Source organism: Zosterops lateralis (assembly GCF_965231275.1).
Source record: "Zosterops lateralis genome assembly, chromosome: 4".
NCBI lineage: Eukaryota > Metazoa > Chordata > Aves > Passeriformes > Zosteropidae > Zosterops > Zosterops lateralis.
Genome location: NC_139765.1, coordinates 73,526,374 through 73,550,054, shown reverse-complemented (window position 1 = coordinate 73,550,054; position 23,681 = coordinate 73,526,374). Strand labels below are relative to the sequence as shown.

The 23,681-nt window shown below is 51.2% G+C and overlaps 1 protein-coding gene across 1 annotated transcript in view; it reads right to left on the bottom strand.

Moving 5' to 3' along the window:
- Positions 1-23,681, bottom strand: part of SHANK3 (SH3 and multiple ankyrin repeat domains 3) — a gene marked incomplete at its 5' end in the record, with an annotated part of 158,618 nt that overhangs the window by 39,675 nt on the left and 95,262 nt on the right. Inside the window, 3 exons of the mRNA XM_083860077.1 lie at positions 506-529; positions 8,500-8,580; positions 18,269-18,404. Of these exons, the coding sequence (XP_083716203.1) occupies positions 506-529; positions 8,500-8,580; positions 18,269-18,404 (241 nt within the window). The remainder of the gene's footprint in view (positions 1-505; positions 530-8,499; positions 8,581-18,268; positions 18,405-23,681) is intronic.

The window sequence follows — 23,681 nt, the reverse complement described above, 5'->3', positions numbered from 1 at the left end:
GAAAAATGGGATAAATTCCATAGAAATCCCAGGAAAAATGGGATAAACTCCCTGGAAATCCCAGGAATTGTGGGATAAATTCCATGGAACTGCCAGGAATTGTGGGATAAACTGCCTGAAAATCCCAGGAATAATGGGATAAACTGCCTGGATTTGCCAGGAGAGGCTTTGGCTATTTGGGATAAACCTGGACATCACCATTCCCATAGAATTCCCACACGGAACATTCCCATGGGGAAAACCCGGAGCAGGATCACAGCTGGGAATGGCAGAGTCGGGAATTTTGGGATAACGGATTTTGGGATAACAGATTTTGGGATAACATTCTGCCTTTGCCCAGCAGAATTCCTCATTCCCACAATTTCCTGGCATTCCAAGTCCTACTGGAGGACGTCGCAGCTCCATCCCCAAATTCCCAAATTCCGGATGAATTCCTGGGATTTCCCCCTCCCCTTCCCCCGGGTTTGGATCCTGTTGGAATCCCGGGAATTCCGGTTTCACTCACCCCCTTTCCTTCTCCTCATGGAGGCTTGGAATGGGAAACAAAACACAAAAATCAACGGCGCGGAACGATTCCCGCCCCCATTCCCGGCTCTTCCCAAAATTCCTGTGGGATTTGGGTGGGCCACGCCGGAATTCCAGCCTTTATCCAGCTGGGATCGCCCCTCTGAGCCGGGATTTGGGATTTATCCCAACTTGGGATCATCCCTAAGCTGGAAATCCAATGGGATTGGCTGGAATTCCGTCCTAAATCATGGAAAAAAAACTCTGGGAAAAGCTCCTGGAGCAATTCCCCGTGTCCAAGTCCAGGGATTTTGGGGACCTCTGAGCTTCCTGCTGGGAATTTGCTGTTCCTGGAGCTCTCCTGGAGTTCTCCTGGAATTCTCCCAGAGCTCTCCTGGAGCTTTTCCTGGAGTTCTCCTGGAATTCCAGAGCTCTCCTGGAGTTCTCCTGGAATTCTCCCAGAGCAATAGAGCTCTCCTGGAGTTCTGGAATTCCAGGGCTCTCCTGGAGCTTTTCCTGGAGCTCTCCTGGAATTCTCCCAGAGCTCTCCTGGAGATCTCCTGGCAGGGTTTGGGATCTGCCCAGAGATGGGAAACCAAAACTTGGGACTGCCGGGTGTGGGAAGGGAGGGAGAGCAGAGGGATGAGGAGCAGGAAAAGGAATCCGGTGAGGAGGAGTGGGATCAGGAGCAGGGAAGGGAGTGGGAACAGGGAAAGGAGCAGAGAGTGGAGTGAGGAAGGTGAGGAGAGGAGCAGGATCACAGAAAGGATCAGGAGCAAGGAGAGGATGAGGATTGAAGAGAGAGAGGAATAGCAGGAACAGGGAGAGGAGCACAGAGAGAGCAGGAAAAGGAGCAGGAGCAGGGAGAAGAGTAGGAAAATATTCAGAATCAGGGAGAGGATTGGGAGCAGGGAAAGGAGCAGGATCGGGGAGAGGAATAGCAGGAACAGGCAGAGGAGTAGGAAGAGGATCAGGAGAAGGGAAGGGAGCAGGAACAGGGAAAGGAGCAGGGAGAGCAGTGAGGAAGGTGAGGAGAGGATCAGGGAGAGGAGCAGGATCACAGAAAGGATCAGGAGCAGGATGAGGAGTAGGAAAATACTCAGGAGCAGGGAGAGGAGCAGGGACAGGAACGAGGAAGGTGAGGAGCAGGATCAGGGAGAGGAGCAGGAAAAGGATGAGGATCAGGGAGAGGAGTAGGAGGAACAAGGAGAGGAGCAGGAAAAGGATCAGAAGCAGGGAAGGGATCAGGAGCAGAGGCAGGGAGAGGAGTGGGGAAGGTGAAGAGAGGATTAAGGGGAGGAGCAGGATCACAGAAAGGAGCAAGATCAGGGAGAGGATGAGGATTGGGGAGAGAGGAATAGCAGGAACAGGGAGAGGAACAGGATGAGGAGTAGGAGGAAGGGGGAGAGGAGCAGGAACAGGGAAGAGAGTGAGAACAGGGAAAGGAGTGAGGAAGGGGAGAAGAGAAGCAGAGAGAGGAGCAGGGAAAGGCGCAGAGAATGGAGAAGGGAAAAGACCAGGAATCAATCAGACGATGGAGCAGGGGATGGATCAGGGAAAGGAGGAGGGAATGAAGCAGGGAAAGGAGCAGGAGCAGAGAGAGGAGCAGAAAAAGGAGCAGCAGAAGGGAAAGGAGCAGGAACAGGGACAGGAGCAGGGAGAGGAGGAGGAACAGGTAAGGAGTGAGGAAAAGAGCAGGGAATGTTTCAGGGGATGGAGCAGGGACAGGAGCAGGGAATGGAACAAGGAAAGAAGCAGGGAAGGAGCAGAAACAGGGAGAGGTGTTGGGAATGGATCAGAGAAAGGAGCGGAGAATGGAGCTGGGAATGGAAGAGGGAACGAAGCAGGGAAAGGAGCAGGAGAAGAGAGAGGATCAGAAAAAGGAGCAGGGAAAAGGACACAAGGAGAGGAACAGGCAGAGGAGCAGGAGCACAGAAAGGAGTGAGGAAAGGAGCAGGGAGAGAAGCAGGAAAAGGAGCTGGGATTGATCAGGGAAAGGATCAGGGGATGGAACAGGGGAGGGAGCAGGGGACAGATCTGGAAAAGAAGCAGGGAATGTTTCAGGGGATAAATCAGGGACAGGAGCAGGGGGTAGACCAGCGAAAAAAACAAGAGAAAGGAGCAGGAATTGATCAGGGAAAGGAGCAGGGAATCAATCAGGGCCTGGAGCAGGGACAGGAGCAGGGACAGGAGCAGGGGATGGAGCAGGGACAGGAGCAGGGGATGGAGCAGGGACAGGAGCAGGGACAGGAGCAGGGACAGGAGCAGGGAATGGAGCAGGGGATGGAGCAGGGGATGGAGCAGGGACAGGAGCAGGGACAGGAGCAGGGACAGGAGCAGGGGATGGAGCAGGGGATGGAGCAGGGACAGGAGCAGGGACAGGAGCAGGGGATGGAGCAGGGGATGGAGCAGGGACAGGAGCAGGGACAGGAGCAGGGACAGGAGCAGGGACAGGAGCAGGGGATGGAGCAGGGGATGGAGCAGGGACAGGAGCAGGGACAGGAGCAGGGACAGGAGCAGGGACAGGAGCAGGGACAGGAGCAGGGGATGGAGCAGGGACAGGAGCAGGGGATGGAGCAGGGACAGGAGCAGGGACAGGAGCAGGGATGGAGCAGGGACAGGAGCAGGGATGGAGCAGGGGATGGAGCAGGGGATGGAGCAGGGACAGGAGCAGGGACAGGAGCAGGGACAGGAGCAGGGACAGGAGCAGGGGATGGAGCAGGGACAGGAGCAGGGACAGGAGCAGGGGATGGAGCAGGGACAGGAGCAGGGACAGGAGCAGGGGATGGAGCAGGGGATGGAGCAGGGACAGGAGCAGGGACAGGAGCAGGGACAGGAGCAGGGACAGGAGCAGGGACAGGAGCAGGGACAGGAGCAGGGGATGGAGCAGGGACAGGAGCAGGGGATGGAGCAGGGACAGGAGCAGGGACAGGAGCAGGGGATGGAGCAGGGACAGGAGCAGGGACAGGAGCAGGGACAGGAGCAGGGGATGGAGCAGGGACAGGAGCAGGGGATGGAGCAGGGACAGGAGCAGGGATGGAGCAGGGGATGGAGCAGGGGATGGAGCAGGGACAGGAGCAGGGACAGGAGCAGGGACAGGAGCAGGGACAGGAGCAGGGGATGGAGCAGGGACAGGAGCAGGGACAGGAGCAGGGGATGGAGCAGGGACAGGAGCAGGGGATGGAGCAGGGGATGGAGCAGGGACAGGAGCAGGGACAGGAGCAGGGACAGGAGCAGGGATGGAGCAGGGACAGGAGCAGGGACAGGAGCAGGGACAGGAGCAGGGACAGGAGCAGGGACAGGAGCAGGGGATGGAGCAGGGACAGGAGCAGGGACAGGAGCAGGGGATGGAGCAGGGGATGGAGCAGGGACAGGAGCAGGGACAGGAGCAGGGACAGGAGCAGGGACAGGAGCAGGGATGGAGCAGGGACAGGAGCAGGGACAGGAGCAGGGACAGGAGCAGGGACAGGAGCAGGGGATGGAGCAGGGACAGGAGCAGGGACAGGAGCAGGGACAGGAGCAGGGACAGGAGCAGGGATGGAGCAGGGACAGGAGCAGGGACAGGAGCAGGGACAGGAGCAGGGACAGGAGCAGGGACAGGAGCAGGGGATGGAGCAGGGACAGGAGCAGGGGATGGAGCAGGGACAGGAGCAGGGACAGGAGCAGGGACAGGAGCAGGAACAGGAGCAGGGACAGGAGCAGGGACAGGAGCAGGGGATGGAGCAGGGGTTGGAGCAGGGACAGGAGCAGGGACAGGAGCAGGGACAGGAGCAGGGACAGGAGCAGGGGATGGAGCAGGGACAGGAGCAGGGACAGGAGCAGGGGATGGAGCAGGGACAGGAGCAGGGACAGGAGCAGGGACAGGAGCAGGGGTTGGAGCAGGGGATGGAGCAGGGGATGGAGCAGGGGATGGAGCAGGGACAGGAGCAGGGACAGGAGCAGGGACAGGAGCAGGAACAGGAGCAGGGACAGGAGCAGGGACAGGAGCAGGGACAGGAGCAGGGGATGGAGCAGGGACAGGAGCAGGGACAGGAGCAGGGGATGGAGCAGGGACAGGAGCAGGGACAGGAGCAGGGACAGGAGCAGGGGATGGAGCAGGGGATGGAGCAGGGACAGGAGCAGGGGATGGAGCAGGGACAGGAGCAGGGACAGGAGCAGGGGATGGAGCAGGGGATGGAGCAGGGACAGGAGCAGGGAGAGGAGCAGGGGATGGAGCAGGGGATGGAGCAGGGACAGGAGCAGGGACAGGAGCAGGGATGGAGCAGGGACAGGAGCAGGGGATGGAGCAGGGGATGGAGCAGGGACAGGAGCAGGGACAGGAGCAGGGGATGGAGCAGGGGATGGAGCAGGGACAGGAGCAGGGACAGGAGCAGGGACAGGAGCAGGGACAGGAGCAGGGATGGAGCAGGGACAGGAGCAGGGACAGGAGCAGGGACAGGAGCAGGGACAGGAGCAGGGGATGGAGCAGGGACAGGAGCAGGGACAGGAGCAGGGACAGGAGCAGGGACAGGAGCAGGGATGGAGCAGGGACAGGAGCAGGGACAGGAGCAGGGACAGGAGCAGGGATGGAGCAGGGACAGGAGCAGGGACAGGAGCAGGGACAGGAGCAGGGACAGGAGCAGGGACAGGAGCAGGGGATGGAGCAGGGACAGGAGCAGGGACAGGAGCAGGGACAGGAGCAGGAACAGGAGCAGGGACAGGAGCAGGGACAGGAGCAGGGGATGGAGCAGGGGTTGGAGCAGGGACAGGAGCAGGGACAGGAGCAGGGGATGGAGCAGGGACAGGAGCAGGGACAGGAGCAGGGGATGGAGCAGGGACAGGAGCAGGGACAGGAGCAGGGGATGGAGCAGGGACAGGAGCAGGGACAGGAGCAGGGACAGGAGCAGGGGTTGGAGCAGGGGATGGAGCAGGGGATGGAGCAGGGGATGGAGCAGGGACAGGAGCAGGGGATGGAGCAGGGACAGGAGCAGGGACAGGAGCAGGGGATGGAGCAGGGGATGGAGCAGGGACAGGAGCAGGGAGAGGAGCAGGGGATGGAGCAGGGGATGGAGCAGGGACAGGAGCAGGGACAGGAGCAGGGATGGAGCAGGGACAGGAGCAGGGGATGGAGCAGGGACAGGAGCAGGGACAGGAGCAGGGACAGGAGCAGGGGATGGAGCAGGGACAGGAGCAGGGGATGGAGCAGGGACAGGAGCAGGGACAGGAGCAGGGACAGGAGCAGGGGATGGAGCAGGGACAGGAGCAGGGGATGGAGCAGGGACAGGAGCAGGGACAGGAGCAGGGGATGGAGCAGGGGATGGAGCAGGGGATGGAGCAGGGACAGGAGCAGGGACAGGAGCAGGGACAGGAGCAGGGGATGGAGCAGGGACAGGAGCAGGAGATGGAGCAGGGACAGGAGCAGGGACAGGAGCAGGGGATGGAGCAGGGGATGGAGCAGGGGATGGAGCAGGGACAGGAGCAGGGACAGGAGCAGGGGATGGAGCAGGGGATGGAGCAGGGACAGGAGCAGGGACAGGAGCAGGGACAGGAGCAGGGACAGGAGCAGGGACAGGAGCAGGGGATGGAGCAGGGACAGGAGCAGGGGATGGAGCAGGGGATGGAGCAGGGACAGGAGCAGGGGATGGAGCAGGGACAGGAGCAGGGGATGGAGCAGGGGATGGAGCAGGGACAGGAGCAGGGGATGGAGCAGGGGATGGAGCAGGGGATGGAGCAGGGACAGGAGCAGGGACAGGAGCAGGGACAGGAGCAGGGACAGGAGCAGGGATGGAGCAGGGACAGGAGCAGGGGATGGAGCAGGGACAGGAGCAGGGACAGGAGCAGGGGATGGAGCAGGGGATGGAGCAGGGGATGGAGCAGGGACAGGAGCAGGGACAGGAGCAGGGACAGGAGCAGGGACAGGAGCAGGGGATGGAGCAGGGGATGGAGCAGGGACAGGAGCAGGGACAGGAGCAGGGGATGGAGCAGGGGATGGAGCAGGGGATGGAGCAGGGACAGGAGCAGGGGATGGAGCAGGGACAGGAGCAGGGACAGGAGCAGGGACAGGAGCAGGGACAGGAGCAGGGGATGGAGCAGGGACAGGAGCAGGGACAGGAGCAGGGACAGGAGCAGGGATGGAGCAGGGGATGGAGCAGGGGATGGAGCAGGGACAGGAGCAGGGACAGGAGCAGGGACAGGAGCAGGGACAGGAGCAGGGGATGGAGCAGGGGATGGAGCAGGGACAGGAGCAGGGACAGGAGCAGGGGATGGAGCAGGGGATGGAGCAGGGGATGGAGCAGGGACAGGAGCAGGGGATGGAGCAGGGACAGGAGCAGGGACAGGAGCAGGGACAGGAGCAGGGACAGGAGCAGGGGATGGAGCAGGGACAGGAGCAGGGACAGGAGCAGGGACAGGAGCAGGGATGGAGCAGGGGATGGAGCAGGGGATGGAGCAGGGACAGGAGCAGGGGATGGAGCAGGGGATGGAGCAGGGGATGGAGCAGGGACAGGAGCAGGGACAGGAGCAGGGGATGGAGCAGGGGATGGAGCAGGGACAGGAGCAGGGACAGGAGCAGGGACAGGAGCAGGGGATGGAGCAGGGGATGGAGCAGGGACAGGAGCAGGGGATGGAGCAGGGACAGGAGCAGGGACAGGAGCAGGGACAGGAGCAGGGACAGGAGCAGGGGATGGAGCAGGGGATGGAGCAGGGGATGGAGCAGGGACAGGAGCAGGGACAGGAGCAGGGACAGGAGCAGGGACAGGAGCAGGGACAGGAGCAGGGGATGGAGCAGGGACAGGAGCAGGGACAGGAGCAGGGACAGGAGCAGGGACAGGAGCAGGGGATGGAGCAGGGACAGGAGCAGGGACAGGAGCAGGGACAGGAACAGGGACAGGGACAGATCAGGATGCTCAAGGCCAGGGCACATCAAACCCTCCACACACACCCTGAGACATCTGTCCACCCCTCTGGACATCCCTGTGGCCATTGCTCTGTCCATCCCCCTGTCCATCCCCCACTCTGTCCATCCCTCTGGACATCCGGCCATCCCTCTGTCCGTACATCTCTTGGGACAAATACCAGAATTCTCGTCTCCTCTCCCCTCCCACACCTCCCACCACCAGCACACCCCCAGGGCTCACACGCCAGAACAACAGCCCAGGAAAAACAGCTGGGAAAACACAGAAAACCGCTGGAAAAACACACAGAAAACCACTGGAAAAACACACAGAAAACCACTGGAAAAACACACAGAAAACCACTGGGAAAACACAGAAAACCACTGGAAAAAACACACAGAAAACCACTGGGAAAACACAGAAAACCACTGGAAAAACACACAGAAAACCACTGGGAAAACACAGAAAACCACTGGAAAAAACACACAGAAAACCACTGGGAAACCGCGGGAAAACACCGGGGAAAACGGAGATAAAACAGAGAAAACACCTGGGAAAAAAAAGGGGAAAAATAAGAAAATACTGGGAAAACACCGAGAAAAAAACAGGAGAAACACCGGGGAAAAAACAGGAAAAACACCGGGAAAGAACAGGAAAATACTGGGAAAACACTGGGAAAAACACCAAGAAAACTGGGAAAAAACAGGAAAACACTGGGAAATACCAGGATAGCATCGAGAAAACCGGGAAAAAAACAGGAAAATACCAGGAAAAACTGGGATAACACCAAGAAAACTGGGAAAAAACAGGAAAACACCGGGAAAAACCAGGATAACATCGAGAAAACCGGGACAAAAACCAGAAAATACCGGGAAAAACCAGGATAACACCGAGAAAACTGGGATAAAACAGGAAAACACTGGGAAAACCACCAAAAAACTAGGAAAAAAACGGAAAATACCAGGAAAACACCAGGAAAAACACCAAGAAAAAGGGGAAAAAACAGGAAAATACCGGAAAAAAAACCAGGAAAAAATTAGGAAAATCCTGGGAAAACCCAGGATAACACCAGAAAAACCAGGGAAAAGCCACTCCAAAGGTCCCCATCCCACTTGGGCCTTACCCAGCTCCTCCAGCTCGGCCGTCATGGACTTGGAGCGCAGCGTGAGCGTCGTGCTGGGGGCTCTCTTGGGGGGCGGCGGGGCTGCAAGGAACAGAGACGGCATCTTGCACCGCCGGTCGCGGAGTTTGCGCGGCGGGGCCAGGTGCAGGTGCCACTTCTTCTCCACCGCCTGGATCTCCTCGTACTCGCGGGACGAGGAGTCGCACTGCTGCAGGATCTTATTGAGGCTGCGCGTGGAGGCGAACTTCTTCATTTTACTTGGATTTTTTTTTTAATTTATTTAGTTTTTTTTTTTTTTCCCCTCTGTTTTTTTTTTTTTTTTTCCTCTTTCTCTCTCCGTGTGAGCTGGGATTTTTTTTTTATTTATTTATTTATTTATTTTTCTAATTTTTGAAATTTTTCTTAAGAATTTTTTTCTAATTTTTTAAATTTTTCTTAAAAATTTTTTTTCTAATTTTTTAAATTTTTCTTAAATTTTTTTTCTAATTTTTTAAATTTTTTCTTAAAATTTTTTTCTAATTTTTTAAATGTTTTAAATTTTTTTTAAATTTTTTAAAATTTTTAAAAATTTTTTCTAATTTTTTTTAAAAAAATTTTCTAATTTTTTTAAAATTTATTTTTATTTTTTAAAAATTTTTTTAGTCTTTTAAATTTTTTAAAAAATTTATTTTAAATTATTTTAATTTTTTTTAATTTTAATTTTTTTTTCCAAAAAAATTTTTTTTAGTTTTTAAAAATTTTTTTAAAAATATTTTTTCTAATTTCTTTAATTTTTTTCTAATGTCTTTAAATTTTTTTTTTATTTCTTAAATTTTTTTCTAATTTTTAAAATTTTTTTTTCTAATTTTTTAAAATTTTATTATTATTATTATTATTATTTAAAAATTTTTAAAATAAAATTTTATTTTTTGAGGGGGATTTTTTTGGGGGGGTTTTTCCACCTCTTCCCCCCACCCCTCCCAGCGCTCAACGCAGAGTCCAAGTCATGATCCCCCCCCAAAGAGGGGGAAAAAGCGGGAATTATGTCCTGATCCCTCTTTTTTCCCACCTCCAGCAGCTCCCGGAGAGCTCCAACCCACCCCACCCTCCTCCTCCTCCTGACAAACCCCAACCCTATAGAAACCTCCAGCCTGGAGCTGCCCAAAGCCCCATGGCCCTGGATAATCCTAAAACCTCCTGATCCCACAATTTCCCCCCTAAAACCACCCGGGGAGCAGCGAGGATGAGTGGAAAAGCTCTTCCTCCTCCTCTTCCTCCTCCTCCTCTTTTTCCTCCTCCTTTTAAATTCCAAACCCTATAGAAGCCTCCAGTCTGGAGCTGCCCAAAGCCCTGGATAATCCTAAAACCCCCCTGATCCTACAATTCCCCCCTAAAAACGCCCCGGGGAGCAGCGAGGATGAGTGGAAAAGCTCTTCCTCCTCCTCTTTTTCCTCCTCCTTTTAAACCCCAACCCCTATAAAAAAGTCCAGCCTGGAGCTGCCCAAAGCCCCATGGCCCTGGATAATCCTAAAACCCCCTGATCCCACAATTTCCCCTAAAAAAGCTCTTCCTCCTCCTCCTCCTCCTCCTCCTCCTCCTCTTCTTCCTCCTCCTCCTTTTAAACCCCAACCCCTATAAAAAAGTCCAGTCTGAAGCTGCCCAAAGCCCTGGATAATCCCAAACCCCCCTGATCCCACAATTTCCCCCCCTAAAACCACCCGGGGAGCAGCGAGGATGAGTGGAAAAGCTCTTCCTCCTCCTCCTCCTCCTCCCCTCCTCCTCCTCTTCCTCCTCCTCTTTTTCCTCCTCTTCTTTTTCCTCCTCCTTTTAAACCCCAACCCCTATAAACACCTCCAGCCTGAAGCTGCCCAAAGCCCCATGGCCCCTGATCCTACAATTCCCCCTAAAAAAAACACCCGGGGAGCAGCGAGGATGAGTGGAAAAGCTCTTCCTCCTCCCCTCCTCCTCCTCCTCCTCCTCCTCCTCCTCTTAAACCCCAACCCCTATAAAAAACTCCAGTCTGGAGCTGCCCAAAGCCCTGGATAATCCTAAAACCCCCCTGATCCTACAATTCCCCCCTAAAAACGCCCCGGGGAGCAGCGAGGATGAGTGGAAAAGCTCTTCCTCCTCCTCCTCCTCCTCCTCCTCCTCCTCCTCCTCCTCTCCCGGGGCTGACAAAGCTGCACTAAACGCTCCCGGGGTTGCCATGGCAACGGCGGCTCCAAGGATGCGGCTCCGGGGATCCGGCGGGGCGGGTTCGAATCCAGGCACCGGCACCCCCTTTCTCCTTCTCCTCATCCTCCTCATCCTCTTTTTCCTCTTTTTCTTCCTCCCCAGGGCCCCTCGGATCCAGGAGAAAAGAGCCCGGGAAAAGCAACGAGCGACTTCATTGATTTTTTTTTTTTCCTGGCTGAATTCTCGAGGATTTTTTATTCCCCGCCTGAATTCCCCAGGATTTTTTATTCCCAAGGATTTTTTATTCCCCGTCTGAATTCCCCAGGATTTTTTATTCCCGAGGATTTTATATTCCCGAGGATTTTTTATATCCCTGGTTGAATTCCCCAGGATTTTTTTATTCCCGAGGATTTTTTTATTCCCGGCTGAATTCCCGAGGATTTTTTTATTCCCGGGTTGTATTCCCGAGGATTTTATTATTCCCCGCCTGAATTCCCGAGGATTTTTTATTATTATTATTCCCGGCTGAATTCCCGAGGATTTTCTATTCCCGAGGATTTTTTCTCCCCCGAGGATTTTCCATTCCCGGCTGAATCCCCCCATCCCTCCCGGCTGAATTTCCCGAGCCTTGCCGTTGCTGGTCAGGCCGTGACAGGATAATGTGAGCTGTCCCCCGGTGCCAGCGCTGCTCCCTCCCTTTCCTTTCCTTTCCCTTCCCCTTTCCCTTCCCTCCCCTCCCCCGATCCCGGCCCCCCTCAATTCCCGCTCCCATCCCCCTGTTCCATCCCATCCCCCCCCGGCTCTGTTCTTTACTCCAATCCCCTCATTCCATCCCCCCCCTGATCCCAGCCCCGTTCCAGCCCCTGATTCCGCCCCTCTGGTTCTGTTCTTTACTCCAATCCCCCCACTCCCATCCCCCTGGCTCCCTTCTTTACTCCAATCCCCCTAATTCCGCCCCTCTGATTCCGTTCTTTACTCCAATCCCTTCATTCCATCCCCCTCCGGCTCCATTCCTACTCCAATCCCCCCAACCCCCTCATTCCATCCCCCTGGCTCCCTTCTTTACTCCAATCCCCCTAATTCCACCCCTCTGGTTCCATTCTTTACTCCAATCCCCTCATCATTCCATCCCTGTTCCCATCCCCCTGGCTCCATTCTCTACTCCAATCCCCCTGATTCCATCCCTTCTTGCTCCTTTCTTTACTCCAATTCCCTGATTCCACCCCTCTGCTCCTTCCCTGTCTCCATTCTTTACTCCAATCCCCTGATTCCACCCCTCTGCTCCTTCCCTGTCTCCATTCTTTACTCCAATCCCCTGATTCCATCCCTTGATTCCATTCCTTGGTTCCATCCCTGCTCCCATTCCCCTCATTCCATTCCTACTCCAATGTCCCTGCTCCATCCCTGCTCCCATCCCTACTCCAATCCCCCTGTTCCCATTCCTGCTCCCATTCCTGCTGTTTCCATCCCCTGCTTCTATCCCAGCTCCTATTCCCTGCTCCTGCCTCCTGCTCCAATCCCATTTCCATTCCTTCTCTCATTCCCTGCTCCAATCCCTCTGCTTCTGTCCCAGCTCCCATTTCTGCTCCCGTTTCCATTCCCTGCTCCCATTCCCTGCTCCAATCCCTGTTATCCCAGCTCCTGTCCCCTGCTCCTGTCCCATTTCCATCCCTGCTCCAATCCCTTCACTTCCATCCCTGCTCCCATTCCCTGCTCCTGTCCCATTTTCATCCCTGCTCCAGCCCCTCCGCTTCCATCCCAGCTTCCACCCCCTGCTCCTGCCTCCTGCTCCCATCCCATTTCCATCCCTGCTCCCATTCCCAGCTCCAATCCCGGTGTTTCCACTCCCTGCTTCCATTCCTGTTCCTGCTTTTCACCCTTCCATTTCCATTCCCCTCTCATCCCTCTGCTCCCATCCTTGGGCTTCCATTCCCTGCTCCCATCCCTGTGCTTCCATTCCCTGCTCCCATCCCTGTGCTTCCATTCCCTGCTCCCATCCCTGGGCTTCCATTCCTGCTCCCATCCCTGGGCTTCCATTCCCTGCTCCCACCCCTGTGCTTCCATTCCTGCTCCCATCCCTGGGCTTCCATTCCTGTTCCCATCCCTGTGCTTCCATTCCTGTTCCCATCCCTGTGCTTCCATTCCCTGCTCCCATCCCTGTGCTTCCATTCCTGTTCCCATCCCTGTGCTTCCATTCCTGTTCCCATCCCTGTGCTTCCATTCCTGCTCCCATCCCTGTGCTTCCATTCCTGTTCCCATCCCTGTGCTTCCATTCCTGCTCCCATCCCTGGGCTTCCATTCCCTGCTCCCATCCCTGGGCTTCCATTCCCTGCTCCCATCCCTGGGCTTCCATTCCCTGCTCCCATCCTTGGGCTTCCATTCCCTGCTCCCATCCCTGGGCTTCCATTCCCTGTTCCCATCCCTGGGCTTCCATTCCCTGCTCCCATCCCTGGACTTCCATTCCTGATTCCATCCCCTGCTCCTGGCCTGTTTCCATCCCTGATTCCATTTTCCTGCTCCTGGCCCTCCTGTCCTGTTTCCATTCCTCTGTTCCTCTCCCCCTGCTTCCATCTCCTGTTCCCATCCCTGCTCCCATCCCATTTCCATCCCTGCTCCCATCCCTCCGCTTCCATCCCATTTCCATCTTCCTGCTCCTCTCCCTCCATCCCATCCTGCTCCTGCTTCCCAAACTCCCATCCCTCTGCATCCATCCCCATAATTCCATATCCTTTTCCTGTCCTCATAATTCCATCCACTTTTCCCATTCTCTTTTCCTGTCCCCATAACTCCATCCCATTTTCCCATCCCCATAATTCCATCTGCTTTTCTCATCTCCTTTTTCCAGTCCCCATAATTCCACCTCATTTTTCCAGTCCCCATAATTCCATTCCCTTTTCCTGGCCCCAAAATTCCATCCCCTTTTTCCTGTCCCCATAATTCCATCCCCTTTTCCCATTCCCTGGAATTCCTGGAATCCCAATCCCCCCCAAACCCCTCCTGGCTCCTTCCTGTCCTCCCAGACATTCCCATCCCTCCGGACAAATCCCTGCCCTGCCTGAGCTCCTGGATCTGCTCCTGGAATCCGGAACCCTTGGAATGAAATCCCACAACTTTCTGGGATCCCCCGGGACCGGTTGTCCCGGGAATTCCCACAACAACTCCCTGGCTCCACCCCAGAATTCCCGGTGTTTCTTTGAGATCACCATCCTGCCCCCGACATTCCCAGTGATTCCCGGGGTTGTTTCCCATCCCAATAATTTCCAGGTGGAACCAGAGCCTGGAGCAGCTGATGGGAATTCCCGGAATTCCAAAAATCCCAAAAACGATTCCCAAACCCCATCCTGGAACTCCCTAAATCCCTCCCTGAATTCCCATCCCTCCCTTCCCGCATCCACGAGCTCCCCAAAACTCCTTGTTCCTCGTTTGCCACAATTCCAGAAATTCTAAAATTCAAGCAATTCCCAAAAAACACAACTCCAAGAATTCCAGCTCTTAAGAATCCAAACAATTCCCAAAAAACACCACAACTCCAGGAATTCCAGCTCTTGGGAATCCAAGCAATTCCCAAAATACACCACAACTCCAAGAATTCCAGACCTTGGGAATCCAAACAATTCCCAAAAAACACCACAACTCCAGGAATTCCAGACCTTGGGAATTGAAGCCATTCCCAAAAACGCCACAACTCGAAGAATTCCAGCTCTTGGGAATCCAAGCAATTCCCAAAAAACGCCACAACTCCACAGATGTGGTTGGGATCTTCCTGAGTTTCCCTGCCCCTGCCTGCATTCCCAAAAATCAGCGCATCCCAGAAACTGGCACATCCCAAAAATTAACAGGCCCCAAAAATGGGAACATCCTAAAAAAGGGGCACATCCCGATAAATCATCACATCCCAAAAAGTGGCGCATCCCAAAAAATGACACATCCCAAAAATGGGAACATCCCCCAAAAAAATCTTTGCATCTGAAATATTGATGCATCCCAAAAAACCAGCAAATCACAAACATCAACACATCCCAAAATGGGCACATCCCAAAAAATGACGCATCACAAAAATTGGCATGTTCCAATGTGGGCAAATCCCAAAATGGGAGCTTCCCAAAAAATTATGCATCCCAGAAATCAATGCATCACAAAACCCAGCACATCCCAAAAAAATAATGAGTTCATCCCCAAAATGGGCACATCCCAAAAAATCAACACATCCCAGAAAATGACGCATCCCAAAAAATGGGCACATCCCAAAAATGGGCACATCCCAAAATTGGTGAATCCAAAAAGTCAATGCATCTCAAAAAATTACACATCCCAAAAAAAACAACACATCCCCAAAAAATGGACATATCCCAAAAATTGTTGCATCCCAAAACGGGAACATCCCAGAAATCAGCGCACGCCAAAAATCAATGCATCCCAAAAACTGGCACATCCCAAGAAATGCACATATCCCAAAAATCATTGCATTCCAAAAATCAACAAATCCCAGAAAATGGACATATCCCAAACCCCACAACATCCCAAAATGGGAACATTCCATATATCAGCCCATGGCAGAAATCAACGCATCCCAAAACATTGAGCATCCCAAAAATCGATGCATCCCATCCCAAAGTGGGAGCATCCCAAAAATCTTCACATTCAAAAATGGGCACATCCCAAATCCACGGAATCCCAAAAATGGCCGCATCCCAAATAATGATGCATCCCAAATAATGATGCATCCCAAATAATGAGCACATCCCATAAACTAGCACATCCCAAAAAATCAATGCATCCTGATATTGGTGCATCCCAAAAACCGTCACATCCCTAAAATGGAAGCATCCCAAAAACTGGACATATCCCAAAAAAACCATCACGTCCCAAAAAAAAATCAGCATATCTCAAAAATGGGAAAAATCCCCAAAATCTTTGCATCCCAAAAACCAGCACATCCCAAAAAATCATTGTGTTCTAAAAATGGGAACATCCCAAAAAATGGGCACATCCCAAAAAATGGGCACATCCCAAAAAATGGGCATATCCCAAAAAATGGACATATCCCAAAAACCAGCACATCCCAAAAATGGAAACATCTGAAAAAATGACGCATCCAAAAAAATGACACATCCCAAAAATGGGAAACATCCCAAAAATCTTTGCATCCCAGAAACCAGCACATCCCAAAAATCAACACATCCCAAATGGGCACATCCCATAAACCAGGACATCCCAAAAATGGGAACATCCCAAAAATCAGCAAATCCCGTAAACCAGCGCATCCTAACATCAACACATCCCAAAAATGGAAGCGCCCCAAAAATCAGCACACCCCAAAACCCAGCACATCCCAAAAATGGGAATATCCCAAAAAGTGGTGCACCCCAAAAATCAAGACATTCCAAATAGGCACATCCTCAAAATCAGCACATCCCTAAAATGGAAACATCCCAAAAATTGGCATGTCCCAAAAATGGGAACACCCCAAAAATCTTTGCATCCCAAAAATCAACACATCCCAAATGGGCACATCCCAAAAACCAGCGCATCCCAAAACCCAGCACATTCCAACATCAACATGTCCCAAAACCCAGCACACCCCATAAACCAGTGCATCCCAAAAACTGGCACATCCCAAAAACCGGCACACCCCAAAAACCAGCACATCCCAAATGGGCACATCCCATAAAACAGCACATCCCATAAACCAGCACATCCCACAAATGGAAACATCCCAAAAAACGGCGCATCCCAAAACTTGGCACATCCCAAAAATCAGCACACCTCAATATTGGCACATCCCAAAAATGAGAACATCCCCAAAACCAGTGCACCCCAAAAACCAGCACACCCCAAATGGGCACATCCCAGAAATCAGCACATCTCAATATTGGCGCATCCCAAAAATCAGCACAACCCAAATGGGCACATCCCAAACATCTTTGCATCCCAAAAACCTACACACTCCAAAACCCGAGACATCCCAAAAATGGAAATATCCCAAAAGTTGTTGCATCCCGAAAACCGGCACGTCCCAAAAATCAACACATTCCAAAAATGGGAACATCCCAAAAATCTTTGCATCCCAAAAACCAGTGCATCCTAAAAATCATCACATCCCAAAAGGGAACATCCCAAAAAAATGGACATACCCCAAAAACCATCGCATTCCAAAAATCATCACATCCCAAAAATCAACGCATCCCAAATGGGCACATCCCAAAAACCAGCACATCCCAAAAACCAGCACATCCCAAATGGGCACATCCCAAAAATCAACACATCCCAAATGGTCACATCCCAAACCCCAGCACATCCCAAAAAACAACACATCCCAAAAATGAGAACATCCCAAAAAGTGGTGCATCCCAAAAATCAGCACAACCCAAATCCCTGCACACCCCAAAACCCGAGACATCCCAAAAATGGAAATATCCCAAAAGTTGTTGCATCCCGAAAACTGGCACATCCCAAAAATCATCACATTCCAATAATGGGAACATCCCAAAAATCAGTGCGTCCTAAAAATCAACACATCCCAAAAATGCAAACATCCCAAAAATCAACACATCCCAAACATTAACGCATCCCATAAACCGGCGCATCCCAAAAAATGGCGCATCCCAAACATCAACACATCCCAAAACCCAGCACATCCCAAAAATCTTTGCATCCAAAAAACCAGCTCATCCCAAATGGGCCCAACCCCAAAAATCAGCGCAATCCAAAAAGTAGCGCGGCCCAAAAATTAGAAATATCTCAAAAATGGGAACATCCCAAAAATCGGCGCATCCCAAATCCTGGCACGTCCCAACCTTCCCGCCTGGAATTTTCCATCCCTTCCACTCTCCACCTCGCCTCTCCTTTCTTGGGTCTCTCTGGACCATCCCAAATTGCCCCAAAAAAACAGAAAAAATCCCGGAAAAATCCCTGAAAATCCCACAAAAAAATCTAAAACCCCACCCCCCCAAAAAAATCCCCCCCAAATCCTCCCAAAAATCCCAAGAAAGCCCAGGAAAAAAAAAACGCCCCCCCGCCCTGAGGAAAAAGAACACTCAAAAAAATCCTTAAAAAATCCCCACAAAAATCCCCAAAAATATCCTAAAAAAATCAAAAAAATTTCCCTAAAAAATCCCAAAAAGTCCACAAAAAACCTACAAAAAATCCCCCCAAAAATCCTAAAAAATCCCCCCAAAATCCCAAAACGTTCACAAAAAATCCACAAAAATATCCCCAAAAAATCCCTCCATAATATCCCCAAAAAATCACAAAAAATCTCCCAAAAAAATCTCCCAAAAAATCCCCAGAAAATCCACAAAAAATCCACAAAAAAACCCCAAAAATCCACAAAAAATCCACAAAAAATCCACAAAAAATCCCCCAAAAAATCTCCCAAAAATCCCCCTAAAATCCCCCAAAAATCTACAAAAAATCCCCCAAAAAAATCTACAAAAAATCCACAAAAATCTCCAAAAAATCCACAAAAAATCTACAAAAAATCCCCCAAAAATCCCCAAAAATATATTTTAAAAAAATCCCAAAACATATATTAAAAAAATCCTAAAAAAACCTAAAGAAATCCCCAAAAATCCCCCAAAAAACCCCACAAATCCCGGGAATTATTCCGGCCTACCCTTCTTGCGGCCGCCCTCCTCGGACTCGGGTTTGCGGCTGACGGACACGACTTTCATCAGGAGGTGATTCCCGCCCTGCCGGATCAACGCCACCACCTGCTTGTGCCCCACCTTCACCACGTTCACTCCATTCACCTGAAAATTCCCAAAAAAAAAAAAAATAAAATTGGGATCAGAATTCCCAGCGGGAAAAGAAGGAAAAAAAAATCCCGAAGTCGTTCGCGTAAATTTTCCGTTTTTTCCCGTCTTTTCGTGCTGGGAGATCCTAAAAAAAATGTTGTTTCTTTTTTTCCTGGGTTTTTTGGGGTGTTTGGTCAGCCTTGGAAATGCTGGGAATTCTTGGAAAAGCTCAGAATTTCTGGAAGGGCTCAAAATCCAGGAGTCAACCCACAAAAATCCCGGATTTTCTGGCTTTTCCCATCTTTTTGCATCAGTTGGGAGTCACCACAGGATGATTGTGAGGGGAAATGGGAATTTCCATTTCCTAGTAGGAGATTCCAAAAAAAGTGGGATTTTCCTGGGTTTTTTGGTCAGCCCTGGAAATGCTGGGAATTCCTGGAAAGGCTCAGAATTCCTGGAAGGGCTCAAAATCCAGGAGTCATCCCATAAAATTCCCAGATTTTCCAGCTTTTCCCGTCTTTTTTGCAGCAGTTGGGAGTCATTTCGTGCTGGGAGATCCTAAAAAAAATGGGATTTTCCAGGACTTTTCTGGGGTGTTTGGTCAGCCCTGGAAATGCTGGGAATTCCTGGAAAGGCTCAGAATTCCTGGAACAGCTCAAAATCCAGGAGTCATCCCACGAAATTCCTGGATTTTCCGGATTTTCCCATCTTTTTGTGGCAATTGGGAGTCACCACATGATGATTGTGAGGGGAAATGGGAATTTCCATTTCCTAGTAGGAGATTCCAAAAAAAGTGGGATTTTCCTGGGTTTTTTGGTCAGCCCTGGAAATGTTGGGAATTCCTGGAAAGGCTCAGAATTCCTGGAAGGGCTCAAAATCCAGGAGTCATCCCATAAAATTCCCAGATTTTCCAGCTTTTCCCGTCTTTTTTGCAGCAGTTGGGAGTCATTTCGTGCTGGGAGATCCTAAAAAAAAATGGGGTTTTCCCAGGGTTTTTTGGGGTGTTTGGTGGGAATTCCTGGAAGGGCTCAGAATTCCTGGAACAGCTCAAAATCCAGGAGTCAACCCCAAAAAATCCCAGATTTTCTGGCTTTTCCCATCTTTTTGCATCATTTGGGAGTTACCACATGGTGATGGAGAGGAGGAAATGGGAATTTCCATTTCCTAATGGGAAATCCCAAAAAAATGGGATTTTCCTGGGTTTTTTTGGGGTGTTTGGTCAGCCCTGGCAATGTTGGGAATTCCTGGAAAAGCTCAGAATTTCTGGAAGGGCTCAAAATCCAGGAGTCAACCCACAAAATTCCCGGATTTTCCGGATTTTCCCATCTTTTTGTGGCAATTGGGAGTCACCACATGATGATTGTGAGGGGAAATGGGAATTTCCATTTCCTAGTAGGAGATTCCAAAAAAAGTGGGATTTTCCTGGGTTTTTTGGTCAGCCCTGGAAATGTTGGGAATTCTTGGAAAAGCTCAGAATTCCTGGAAGGGCTCAAAATCCAGGAGTCATCCCATAAAATTCCCAGATTTTCCAGCTTTTCCCGTCTTTTTTGCAGCAGTTGGGAGTCATTTCGTGCTGGGAGATCCTAAAAAAAATGGGATTTTCCAGGACTTTTCTGGGGTGTTTGGTCAGCCCTGGAAATGCTGGGAATTCCTGGAAAAGCTCAGAATTTCTGGAAGGGCTCAAAATCCAGGAGTCATCCCATAAAATTCCCGGATTTTCCGGATTTTCCCATCTTTTTGTGGCAATTGGGAGTCACCACAGGATGATTGTGAGGGGAAATGGGAATTTCCATTTCCTAGTAGGAGATTCCAAAAAAAGTGGGATTTTCCTGGGTTTTTTGGTCAGCCCTGGAAATGTTGGGAATTCTTGGAAAAGCTCAGAATTCCTGGAAGGGCTCAAAATCCAGGAGTCATCCCATAAAATTCCCAGATTTTCCAGCTTTTCCCGTCTTTTTTGCAGCAGTTGGGAGTCATTTCGTGCTGGGAGATCCTAAAAAAAATGGGATTTTCCAGGACTTTTTTGGGGGTGTTTGGTTAGCCCTGGAAATGGGAATTCCTGGAAAAGCTCAGAATTTCTGGAAGGGCTCAAAATCCAGGAGTCAACCCACAAAAATCCCGGATTTTCCGGATTTTCCCATCTTTTTGTGGCAATTGGGAGTCACCACAGGATGATTGTGAGGGGAAATGGGAATTTCCATTTCCTAGTAGGAGATTCCAAAAAAAGTGGGATTTTCCTGGGATTTTTGGTCAGCCCTGGAAATGCTGGGAATTCCTGGAAAGGCTCAGAATTCCTGGAACAGCTCAAAATCCAGGAGTCAACTCACAAAAATCCCAGATTTTCTGGCTTTTCCCATCTTTTTGTGCTGGTCGGGATTCGCCACATGATGATTTTGAGGGAGAAATGGGAATTTCCATTTCCTCCTGGGAGATCCCAAAAAAATCTCGGAATTTTTCCCGGGATTTCCCGCTGGGCTTGGTGCCTCATTCCCACTTTTCCCACCCCTGGATCCCTCACTCAGCATTCCCTGGATTTCCCTCTCCAGATCCGGCAATTCCCAGATCCCGCTGCTCTCCCAGTGCCGGGAGGCGGCGGGAAAAGGGAATTTCTCCCTGGTTTTCCTATGGAATGGGCTCGGCATTCCAGATTTTTTGTTTGTTTGTTTGTTTGTTTTTTCCCTCCTTTTATTCCCTGGGATGTTTCCACAGTCATTCCCGGGCTCTGGAAAGGCGGGAACAGCAGGAGGAGGAATATTCCAACCCCTCCTGGATTTGATCCCTTTTGGAGCATTTCCAGCTCCGGATATTCCAGGATTTTCTGGATGGGATTGGAGGGATTTCCACGCTTGGGGATTTCCCGGGAATCTGCTGGATCCAGGAGCCTTTGGATCCTCTGTGGATTCCCAAAATCCTGGAATTGGCTCCCTGAGGAATCCGGGATCTGTGGGATTTGGGAACAGCTTTTCCCTATTTGTGCCCAGAGCTGGAATTCCCTGGATCCCGATGGATTGGGATGGGATTGATCCCGGTTTTTGGGTGGAGCTGGAGCCATTCCAGGGCCACATTCCCTTGGGAATTCTGCTCCCGTGGCTCCTGGGAATTCAGGATTCCTCGGGATAAAGGAAAAATGCTGGGAAGGCCACACTGGGAATTTGGGAATGATGAATTGTGCCGGGATTCATCCCAGTTTTTCCAGGCTTTGGGAAGGTTTGACTGGGAATTCTGGGAAAGGGGGGGCTGGGAAATCCTGGAATTGTAGCCTGTGGAAAACCCATTCCCACTGTGGGAATCCCATTCCAGGTGGGATCCAAATCCTCGGGAATAGAGAACAAAAATGGGAATGAGGAGGGGAGAGGAAATCCTGGATCATGGGAAGGATCCGGAACATTTGGATCAGCAAATCCCACATCAACACTTGGGAATTTCCTGGGAATCTGCTGGATCCAGGAGCCTTTGGATCCTCCTCCGTGGATTCCCAAAATCCTGGAATTGGCTCCCTGAGGAATCCGGGATCTGTGGGATTCGGGAACAGCTTTTCCCTATTTGTGCCCGGGGCTGGAATTCCCTGGATCCCGATGGATTGGGATGGGATTGATCCCGGTTTTTGGGATCAGCTGTGGCTCCCCCTGGATCCCTGGGAGTGTCCAAGGAAAAGTCGGAGCACTCCAGGATTGGGGAATTTTTCCCGCCTTTGGATTGGGATCCAAGGTCCTTTCCCACCCAAAGAATTCCAGGATTTTGTGGAATTCCATCCCTTCATCCCAGGAGAAGCCTGAGCTGCCGATGATCCCAAACATTCCCGGGAATCCCGAGTTTCCAGAATGGGCTCAGGGTGAGATCTGTGGGATAAACATGGAGAACTGGGAAGAACTCCGGGAATTTTGGGATCGACATTCCCCAAGAGGAAAAAGAGCAGAAATCTTGGGATTCCCATTCCAGAGGATTTGGGATTATCCAGGATTCTCCAGATGCCAAAACATTCCCGACGATCCCAGCTCTGGAATTTTCCCACCTCTCCAAGTCCATCCCACTCCATGGACAAATTCCTATGGGATTTACTGGAACTCATGGAATGTTTTTCCAAGGAATTCTCTCCTGAGCTCCTTCCAAAGGACTGGAATTCCATAACCACATTCCAGGGCCAGTAATTCCGGGATCTTCATCCCTTTTCCTGCCTCCTGAGTCATTCCCAGCTCCCATCCCAATCCCCATCCGGGATCCACGGGGGGGAATTCAGGAAACTCCGGAATTTTGTCCTTCCAGGATTTGCCATCTCCAATTGAAAAAAAAAAATCTGGGAGAAATTTCATGAGAATTCCCTTTTCCCAAGGGAATTCCCCAGCCTGGAACCTCCAGGAAATTCCTGAGTTTTCCCCCTCAGCCATTCCTGGGTTGGGAAGGAAATCCTGGAATTTGGGAATCCCCGAGGTTGGAACATTCCCAGCCCTGATCCATGGATTTGAAATCCCTCAGGAACGGGGATTTTTTCCTTCATTTTCCACGAAGGATTTTTCCCAAATATTCCATTCCCAGCTCAGCTTGAGGCCTCTCACCCCGTTCCCTTTTCCCTGGGATCAGACCCCGATTCCCACCCGGATCCAGGCAGGGAATTGTTGGGAATTGTCTCCTCATTCCATTTATTTCCACCCCAATCCCACGATTTTTAAGGAATTCCAACGCTCCAACAAAACCCTCGGGACGAGCTGAGCCCCATCTCCGCTTCCAGGGAATTCCTTTGGGAATTTCAATCCTGGAATCCAAATCCTGGAATTCCTGATGCTCCCAATCCTGCCTTGATTTCCCTCCGGAAAACCGGGAGAGCCCGGAATTCCAGGGCTGAGCAGAATTCCCAGATTCCCCCTCCTGGAGATCTTTGGGAATCGGCTCTCCCGAGGCCGGTAATTTGGGAATGGATATTTTTAGGAATTCCTCTCTCCTTGGTTACGGGGAAACTTCGCGTTCCGGAGAAATCCGAGCTCCGGATTCGTTCCCAACTCGGAGCAGAACATTCCAGCTTTTTTTTTTTTTTTTCCCCCTTGCACCAGAATATCCCAAATTTTCAGCATTTCCATTAAAAAATGGAGCTGGATCAGCCTCTTCCCAATTTTTTTTTATTTTTTTTAATTTTTTTTCTCAGCTCCTGATGTTCCCAAATTCCCAACGATCCCAAATCCCGGCCTTTGATATTTCCTCGGATCTTTTTTTTTTTTTTTTTTATCAACCTCCCACGCTCCGGAGCCGGAATTATCCGCAATTCCTGCTTTTTTTTTTTTTTTTTTTTTTTTTTTTTTTCTT